Genomic DNA, 10,530 nt, shown 5'->3' with positions numbered 1-10,530 from the left:
AATAAACAAGAACAAGTGTTAAGATATATCTCAACACGGGGCCAATAGTAAAGGGGCCCAAATGAGAGATGGTCTATCAAAGAGCAAGGCTAAAAAATGGAGCATAAGACCTTAGGGTTAGCTTCATTGAAGACCTCCAATAACGTGTGTAAAAGGCCTTTGACCTTAGGTAAGCTAGGGCTAAGCTTGAGGCGCGGGAACCCGACCCAGCTCGAGATGCTTGTCCTGCTTGTCATGCTTGATGACTAAGGTGCTTGAGGTGCTTGAGATGCTTGAGGTGCTTAATTATTGAGATGCTTGAGATGCTTGAGGTGCTTGACATGCTTGAGCTGCTAGGGTTGCACTTGAGGTGAGAACCCAGCCCAAGCTTAAAGTGCTTATGAGCCAAGCTTGTGGTGGGAACTAGGCCTATGCATGAGGGGCTTGAGGTGTCAAAAAGTCAAAGATTCAATCGCTACAAGGAGGGGGCGAGCCCACGTGAGGGGGGTTGAGAGAGAACACCCACACACTCACACAAGGCATGCATGGTACAAAGAAAGCAAAAGGGACACTTGTCAAGTTCCTCCTCATGTTGCCCTCATGGTGTGCCTGAAGCCTATTGGTTGGCCACCCAAGGAGTCCAATAATAATTTAGGAGATTTAATTAAATGATTTAGCATTTATCTAGCCCTCTCTCTCAAAGGGGAAAGGGGGACACTTGTCTCAGGGCTACCCTTGCTGCTTGTAATGCCTCCTGCTTGTGATTGGCTAGGCCTGGAGGGGTCCAATGAGCTTCAAGCATGAGCTACAAGGGGGGGTCAACCCAAGCAAGCTAGGGGGTTGCTTAGGGGGTATACTCACCCACACACACTCACAAACACTCTCATTGTGTGCTATGCAAAGTGCAAGAGCTCCCTCTCCTTCTCCAAGCAAGTAGAGGTTGAGAGCCTACACCAACACTCTTGGATATGGAGTGCAAATCCAACCAAGAGCCATGCTTCAATGCTTAAGCTTGCCATCTCCTTCTTCTTCATTACTATGCTATTATGTATGCTGGCAACAAGAGTTATGATAAGTGAGGAACTAATTCTTTCTCCTACGAAATGTTTCTTCTTCCTCTTTCCTACCCTCATTCCCTGCTAGCTCTCTCCACCTTCGAAGGTGTTTGAGGTCTTGGGACTGAGGCTTGGGATAGTTAAAGCTTTCTTCAAGTTTATGTTATGTTTGTGATGCATGAAGCTTTCCATCTTCATTGCATCACCTAGTTCACAAGGAACACAAAGATTGTATTGTAACAAGTCTCTCTTAATGGGAGAAATCATAATACAAATGCCTATTGGAGGGGGGACCGGCTCCACATAAATCCAGTCCTCAACTATTGTCAGGTTCTCTAAATTCTCTCTCTTGCAAAAGTATTGTTCATGCCAAGTTAGCTAATTGCTATGATTATGCTGCTATCTTCAATTATGTTCACCCGCTATGCTCACAAAGTCATTTCTCAAAAGTACTCTCATTAATTTCCGCTACTCTCAAATTAAATAGGCCAATTCTATTACAAATCACGCTTCCTTTCCACACCTAACGTAACGCACAACCTAGTTAGCAAAATGGAACTTCAAATGGCACCACTAGTTAAGCACTCAAGATAAGTGAGAATCATTGACTAGCTATTTCAAAACAAATTGAAACAATGAGAAGAGCAAAACATTGGTTCTACTGATTAATGCTCAACCACAATGTGTGAAGGAATACAAATAGAGTGGATCTCATGAGAGGATGTGGAAGATATGGAGCTCCTTGGTGTTCAAGATCTCTCAAGCTCATGAAGTGGCAAGCTCTTGAACCCTCAAAATGACTTGACAAGTGCTATTTACCATAATCACTTTAAAAACTAGGGTTTGAAATAGGCTGATCAAATGTACTTGAAAATAGTTCGGCTAGCCAGTTTAGAGTTTTGTAAGTATAAGAAAATTACACAAAAATTATCCCCAAGCTTTTGGCCCACTCTTCATGTTTCTTGATTTAAAAAATAGGGTTTACATACATGGGATCATTGTTTGAATAGTTACAACCACTTTAGGAAAAATAGTGGCTCTAGGGAAAATATTGGACAAAAATGGTGACCTGCATTGAATCTCATTCCACTCCATTCCCCTTTTGCAATGTTTGCATACATATACATTTCTTTCCGTTGTCTTTGGTTGGGTGCAAAGAGATCAATTGTTGCATGTTCTTGTCTTGCTAACATTAACGAGTTTTACCCTACTTTTTCAAAGCAATATCCTTTATTTATCGAATTCAAAGCTTAATCATGAACTCCTTGTTGAGAGTTAATAGTCCATTGGCTACACGATTTTTCAAAAATATTTGTTCTAATTTGAGTGAAATTTTTTCCTTTTTCTAAACTTTATCCTTCATTTGAGGAGACACCAATATTTTTTTAGTCTCCAACAATCCTAGCTAATACATAGCTTAAATTTAAATTTGCAATCCTACTAATATGTAGGAACTCGTTCCCTAGATCATACTAGAGTTATATAAATGTGATGCATGGTGGTATGTGTTAAAATTCATTGATGTGGTTAGTATGATGTGGGAATTTTATCAAAAAGTGAGGAGAAAGCGTCACAAGAAGATTTAGAAATTTTCTCATGTAGGAAAAGGGAGCCTTTTTCAGCGTTTTTCATACAATACAAAACATCATGAGCTTCTGTTCAAGAGGCACCGCATACCTAGCTAGGTACGAGTGGGGGCAGGGGACCACCGGGCCCCCCATCAGGCCGGCGGTCCCTTGCCCCCAATCGTACCTAGCTAGGTATGCCGTGCCTCCCTCACAAAAGCTCATGATGTTGACGTAAGTCATAATGTGGGAATTATTGTGAGAATCTGTCCAAAACTTCTTGTGCGGATTGCTGGAATTCAAGGGCATGTTAACTTCAATTTACTATAACATAAAAGAGTGATTGTGACTACACCCTCTAAAAGTGTTTCTAGAGGGCCCTCAAAATTGGACAAGTGTGCCCCATACCTTTTCCTAGCTTTGTGGCATGCTCATCCACAAAATTTGGTGGTAACCTAGAGCTACCCCTACATTTTAGGTAGGAAATGCCTCAACCACCCCCACATCAAAAGTATCACCATTTGGATAGGCTACAAGAGGTGAAAAAGGTTGGTTTTCTAAAAATAGAATAAGTTGAAAGGGCGCTTGCATGTCACTTTTGGGAATATGAAAGATATGGGGAGCTGCCTGTCATATTGGAGGGACCTTCCAAAAAATACCCTTCATCATTTCAGCCCATATTCACAGAAAATCAGTTTTCTTTATGTAAAAATCTGCACAATGACTAGCATTGAGATTGCAGTACCATAGAGCATTGAATTTCACCTTTAAACTTCGGAGTGTATTGGATTGGATGCTTGTCATGGTTTTGTCTGTTTGGGTCCTATCACAAGAAGATTTAGAAATACTCTCATGTAGGAAAACGGAGTCTTTTTCAGTGTTTTTAATACCATGCTTAACATCATGAGCTTCTGCTCGAGAGGCACCACATACCTAGCTAGGTATGTGGTGCCTCCCTCATAGAAACTCATGATGTTGAGGTACGTCACAAAGTGGGCATTATTGTGAGAATTTGTCTAAAACTTCTTGTGTATACTAACGACATTCTAATCACCATTGACCTCTTTACATGAAGATCTTTCTCTTGAAGCTGAAAAACTCAAAAACTAACATACATTGACATATATGAGCTGCTCCAAAAACGAAGAGCTTACAACCTGAAAGGTGAGCCCTTTTAAAAGGTTTGATTTCATTTCCGATGCTATGGTTACAGCCACTGTTAGCATGCACATGTCCCTCTTATATATTGACTGCACCATTATCATCATTATGATGCTCATTGTCCGATCCAACCCTCAATAAATGATGAAATTAATCAAGATGATGGCGCCTTACCTTTAATCCATGGAGATGCTTAACACAGTAACATCTCTTCATTTTGAAGCCACCGTATTATCAACCTGCATCACCTTGTCATGCTCTTTGGTCTGAAGACTCTGGTCCCTGAAAATGTACGATAATATGCTAAACAATCACTATTGATCAGGAACACATGTGTATGGTACATCACCTTGCAGCGTAATGGTAAACCAATGAAAAATTCATCTCTATTTTCCTGAGCGCATCATCTTGAACTCCCTGAAGTCGAGAACTTTCTTCTTATCTTGCTTCATCTGCTAAATACAATAAATCCAGTCTCCACTTACTACTTCTTTCCCATTTTGGCTGGAAATTCTTCCTCAAGATAGTCTCACCCATGTGCCTAAAGGGAGATATCAGGTAACCTTAATAATAATTCCATTATAAAAGATCACCTCCACTGTGGCACCAAGCATACATCACAAACATCAATGCCCGAAGGTGCAACCAGAGATGTCGACTTCGACCAAGACGGATCCTAGATGGAATGGATGTGATTATTTATCACAATAAAGGTTATACACAAGCATACATGACTACAGATGAGGGCTAGCCTTCAAACTTATAAAGGAGGGAAATGGGTCCATAACCCTGGCACAAGTTTCTTGACCCCAGTGCTGGTGTAGACCTTCAATGAGCCTTAGAAGGAACATAAGAGCTTCAGCACAAACTCTATTTGTCGCATCGTCGAATCCCTTAATTTCTTCATGCACAATTGCCTGGACCCACCTTTTGTGCTGTAGCCAACATTTTTAACATACTTGCCGAGTCAGAACCCGCTGACCAAAACCTTTTTTTTTTCCTTCTGCACAAGGAAAGAGCCTTAACAGGTGGTTTTAAAATTCCCCTTAATTCTGGCAGTGTCCACTGTCATGGTCAAGTGAGGGCAGCACCGTATCATGCGAGGCCCCCTGCTTATTGCCCCCCTGATCACCACGATGTGATGCATCGTGAAACAGCGAAAAGCTTGAGAAAAGTGATTCAAAGAGGAGAGAGAGAGAGAGGCTCTAAACATTCTCTCTCTCTCTCTCTCTCTCTCTCACACACACACACACACACACTCATTTGACCAGCACAGAATTTGCATGGCATCCTTCACCTCATCCCAAACTTGCACATGACATGTATAGATGAAAGATTTAAACCAACGTCAAGAGAAGAAGTTGAGTTAGTTGCCCACCTTTGTCATCAAAGCGCGATGTAGAATTTGAGCTGGTCACATGGAAAATAAGTCTCTACCAACATTGGACATAACAATGCTTTTATATGTTCTTAAGTTTCCTCTGCAATGCATTTGTCATTCTCAATCAAGAAAATGAATGTGCCGCTGTCAAAACAAACTAGATATGAAATTTGACCAGCACAGAACACTTGTACGGCATCCTTCTCGAAATTCAACTCATCCCAAACTTGCGCGAGATGTGTACCGATGAAAGTTGCAAACCCATCTCAGGCGAAAAGTTGCCATTGTCGTCTTCCGTCTCCAAGCACCACATAGGATTTGAGCTAGTCACAAGTGTACCATCCTGTACAGCATGCCATTGTCAAGTAATGGAATCAACCTGCTAAGATCACAAGGAAAAAATTTACAACCTCACAAATGGCCAAACAATTGCTACGTAATAGGTAGATCGCATGTTTACTAACAAGATATTAGCTTCTGCTGTACAATTTGGCTATTGAAAATCAGCCCAACAAAAAAGTATAATGTCATCAGCGTGTCAAGCTATACAAAAATATCTGTACTGTTCTTCTATGCCAAATTAAGAAAATGAGCCCAAAAGCCTCTTTCTAATGTAGCACTAAAATGGACATGATCTTATTGTAAAGATCCAAAAGAACACCATATCCAAAAGCTTTCAACAAATTTCAGAAGTTGACCCGTCAAGTAACCACCGAGACCAATCTCACATATAAGAGTGTCTGTTGGCATCAGCCCCATCTAAGTTAAACAAGTGAGAAGTTCCAAAAACCCAAGAGAAGAAGCTTCGCACTCTAGGTGCTAAAGAGTTTTCCAAATTGTATAATCCTGATGAGCTGTCTAATCCATCGTAAAGTGACCTAGTGCCGTCATGACCTTCAACTGCCCCAAACTCATCCCCACTTGCTTCAATGCCAGCTCTTGATCCATGTCTGTCAACTATAGACAGCATTGCCCCTACTGCTTGACTCGTACTTTCTGTATTCTGCACCCCTGCCAAAACATTATTTGGCCTCTCAAATTCTGCATCCACGAATTGCAATGCATTTTCATCATGGCCACATAATGTCTCACTCCCTTCACTTGAAGACCTTTCAAATTGGTTTGTTGTTCTAGTTTCAACTGCTGTTCCATCGCTCCTGGTCCATTCTACTGAAGCTTCCAAGTTACCTGAACCTGCTTTTGGGTCCATTCTTTCTTCTTGATTATCTGATATTGACATTTCATTTTCAGTTTCATGATCTGTTACATTGGCATCTGCATCTTCACTATGTGCTCTGATATCTCCTGTCGATGCCTGTGTTTGCGAATTCTCTTCCTCATTTGTATGTCCACCAAACAAAACGAATGAAAGGACATGTATCCCTTCACCAGAAATCTCAAACAAAGCAAGGCTGGCTTCTCCGGCTTCGGTAGGAAGCCCCATAGATTCCTCTGCATCAGCTCCGGAGGTATCTTCAATGGGTAGCTCTCTACGACATAAAGGGCATGAGCAGTGCATTTCAAGCCATGGTAATATACAACCAGAGTGATAAATATGCTTGCATGGTAACTCTTTCACCTCTTCTCCAGACTCAAACACTTCTCGGCATACAACACAGCATGCATCTTCTTCCTCAGGAGCATCTTTACAGAAATTCAAAGTAGGTAATGCAGCCACAACATCCTTGGAGGCAGGTGCAGAACCATATCTATTTGCTTCATCTTGCACAACATGATGCAAAATAAAATCAACGACTGGGTTAAAGAAACCCTCATTGTGATTGTGATGTGAATGCTGATCTAAATCATCGTTGTGGCCATGTCCACCAGGTAAACCTTCACCAAAACCAAGCGCATGTGTACCCGAGAATATGCTTTCACCGCTTCCATCAGACTGTTCAAATTCAAAGCTACGCACTTCACCAGAAGCTTCATCATCTTCCACCGTCAAAGAAGAGGAAGAGGAGGATGGAGAATCGCTACCAGCAGGTAGATCTTCTACTGTGTTTTCAACACGAGTGAGCCTTGCCAAGAAGGCTAAGAACGCAAGCACATGCCGAGGAGAAGAAATATAGAGATTCGACTCCTCTATGCGAAGGGATGGGCTACGTTGAAAATCTGCAACGCCGTCTTCAACTCCGTTACTGCTGTCTGGGCTGCTTTCGTGACGGAGTAAGCCAAGTATGGAGATGATGCGGGGGTCTGTGACCTCTGTGATGGAGTCAAGGCCGCAGAGAGGACAAGGATGAGAGAAATTATCAACAAGGACATGGCAGGAAGGGCACCATAGAGAAGGCGAGGGAGAGGTAGCAGGGATTGAAGACATGGCCAGGCGGGAAGAAAAGGGAAAACGCAGAAGACGCTCAGCAGATTGAAACGATGAAATAGTCAGACCTTCCGCTGTCTGAAGCTAAAAGTGCGATGGCGGTCACGGGTGAAGCTGCGTGTAACGTGCAAAGTGGACGACGTGTGCAGAATTTCGGTCAAATATGAAAATTAGCAACAAGAAATCGAATCGAAGTCTGCAGACCACTCAAAGAATTTGATTACCAGAAAGAAAAATTCGATCTTTGCAAGCGCATTCACATGTGCAAATGGCTTGCGACATTGCACCACATAAGGCCTTAGCAAAGCACAAGTGAGACTCCCCTCACCTTCCACACCAGTGCCTGACAGCCTATGGTAGCAAGCGAAGAAGAAGAAGAGAGAGAGCACAGGCACCAAGAAGAAGGGGGGGGAGAGAGAGAGACAGAGTGCGCACATGCCTACTCAACAAAGAGAGGTACGGTGAGGGTGTTCGAGAGCCAATTGGCCGGTGGAGCGCACACATGCCTCGTGAAGCCTGCCGTTTTAGTGAGAGAACTTAAGAGAGAGACTCTGTCAGTAGCGTGCAGAGTTCTCGGATCAATCAATACTGCTCCCGCCACTCAAACGGCTACCATCGGCGCTGAACGTGAAGGCGGACTTGGTGCCATGCCGATTGTCGGAGGTGAAGAAGCGTTATATTAGTGCAGATTACCTGTCGTGTCCTGCTCTTTGGAAGTGCTTGCACTTTTTCCCTTTTGAAAATACCCTCTCTGGCATCTCTCCTCCCCCCCCCCATACCTCCCTATCTCTCTATCTACCTCTCCATACATCTATCAATAGCACCCACCTTGACCTCCCTCTCTCTCTCTCTCTCTCTCTCTCTCTCTCTCTCTCTCTCTACCATCAGATAGATCTTTGCGATCTCATAAGAGGCCATCGGAAGGTATGGCAATGAGGGCCAAGGATAGGAAGATAGTCGACAGATTAACCAAGGATACAACTGGTGGGCCGCTGGTGGGCTCACTATGCTTTTCCATCGGAAGCTACTATCGACGGCTTGCATCTGCGCAGGCTGAGAGAGAGAGAGAGAGAGAGAGAGAGAGAGAGAGAGAGAGCACATGCACCAAGTTGTAGTGACCGATCCTTCCATTGAACCCTGATCATTAGTGACACAAAATTGCATGTAAAGGTAGCTTTGAGCTACTAGAAATAAGTACATGAGGAAGAAGATACCAACATAAGGCCCTACAGAGATTGAAAGCCTATCTAATGCACCTTTCTACCTTTGTTGCCCTCCGAATGATGCCAATATGAATAAACGTAGTAAACTCTCACCAATGGGGGTGTGCAAAATCCAAAATGTAGCCTAGCCCCCTGTGTCGTGAACACAACAAAAGTTGAAATCATTCGAGAAATGAGCAATGACCAATACTTGCAAAGGCCAACACTTGCAGTTGTGAACATAGCATTATTGCTCGCCAAACATCATTGATTGTGAGGCATGTCAAGACGTTCGGTGCAAAACAAGTGCAATTTGCACTCAAGAATTTGCATACTATAAGGCTCAAGCTATTTTTAAATGATCTCTTATTATGTAGGCAAGATATGTGTATGTGAACACAAACACCATCAAATGCGCCTAGGCATGCCAAACATCAAATGATCATGATGCATGTCAAGTGGTTCATTGAAAATTGCCAATCAACATGAATGATGTTTGTCATGGGGGCTTGAGAGTCGGTCTTCATGAGTTTCGTATAGGAAATCATTAAGGAGATTCTGGAAAGTCATGGAAGATCTTGGAAGAAAGTTTGGAAGACTCTTGAAGACGGCATCATCGCTTATGACATCAGCTACATCATCGTTGATGTCATCGCTTGTGTCATCATCTGCACATCGTCTATGTCATCGCCTGCATCATTGCCTGTGTCATCGCGTGCATCATCGTTGATGTCATCACCTATGTTATCGCATGTGTCATCATCTACATCATCACTAGAAGGCTCTAGAAGAATCTAGAAGGATCCAAAATGTTCTAGAAGGTTCTAAAAGTATCAAGGAGATTCTAGAAGCTTCTAGAAACTTGGAGAAGATTCCAAAAGAATCTAGAAGTTTCTGAAAAGCTCTAGAAAGTTGAAGAAGGATCTAAAAGGTTCCATAAGAACTAAAAGGATCAAGAAGGTTCTAGAAGATTCTAACCTCTTCAAGAAGAACCTACAAAGTTCTAACCTCCTCAAGCACTAGTATAAATAGGGGTCTTGGGCCACAAGCCCCTCAATCTTGCCAACACCAGGCTCCTATCAGGAAATCCCTCTTCTAGTTCTTATGTTCAAGTCTTGTCCTTGCAATCAAGCCTTGTCTTGTACTCAAGTCATATAATCAAAGTCTTGTATCTAGCTCTCTTAATAAATTATTAAGTCTTATAATCAATATTAAGCTTATATCAAGTCCAAGTTCTTGTACATTATGAGCGCCTCCTCTTGCCCTCTTCTAGCTCTATACGTGCTCACAACAGTTTGGCAAGATTGCCATCATGGCTTACCTAGCCATGCAACAATCTATTTTGGAAAGCACTGCATCCACCTTGCAAAAGGTGCAACAACAAATTCAAGAGCTACATGCACAACAAAAAGAAGAGTAGTCCACTTGCCAAGTCTAGTGGTGGAAGAGCTTCAACCCCCATGCCATTCTCAAGAGCTTCAACCCCCAGTGCAAGAACTCCATAAAGCCACTATATGCCAAAATCCACCCATGATTTTGTCTAGTCCAAGGGGTCAAGTAGAGAAACCACACTTTCCAAGTTTAGTAGTGCAAGAGCCTCAATAATCAGTCCAAGAAGCCAATTCGTTCAAAAATCTTCCGGTGGTTTCAACTAATTGACCACAACAAAGAAAGGAGCCTGAGAACAACTTACCTGAAAGGTATGATGGGATAGGATCGAATTTTAGAGGCTTCTTCCAACAAGCGGAGCTGTTTATATGCATGCAACCAAAACTTTATTCGGATGGTGCTTCTCAAATTAATCTCATTGGCGCACTTCTCTCAACACGCTTTGAAGAAGTAGTTGTTGAAACCAAGCTTA

At 42.5% G+C, this 10,530-nt stretch overlaps 1 protein-coding gene across 1 annotated transcript; it reads right to left on the bottom strand.

The window, feature by feature from the left end:
* Window positions 1-5,570: 5,570 nt before the first annotated feature.
* LOC147440984 (uncharacterized) lies at window positions 5,571-7,574 on the bottom strand. The gene has a single exon (XM_086482762.1). It carries the CDS (start codon window positions 7,465-7,467, stop codon window positions 5,866-5,868), a length of 1,602 nt encoding a protein of 533 aa, XP_086338888.1. The 5' UTR covers window positions 7,468-7,574; the 3' UTR covers window positions 5,571-5,865.
* Between the last annotated feature and the right edge of the window lie 2,956 nt (window positions 7,575-10,530).

The sequence above is a fragment of the Adiantum capillus-veneris genome, chromosome 15 (genome assembly GCF_014529385.1).
Source record: "Adiantum capillus-veneris isolate H3 chromosome 15, ASM1452938v2, whole genome shotgun sequence".
Lineage (NCBI taxonomy): Eukaryota > Viridiplantae > Streptophyta > Polypodiopsida > Polypodiales > Pteridaceae > Adiantum > Adiantum capillus-veneris.
Note: the sequence above shows the minus strand (reverse complement) of the source record. Positions and strands in the feature narration are given on the sequence as shown.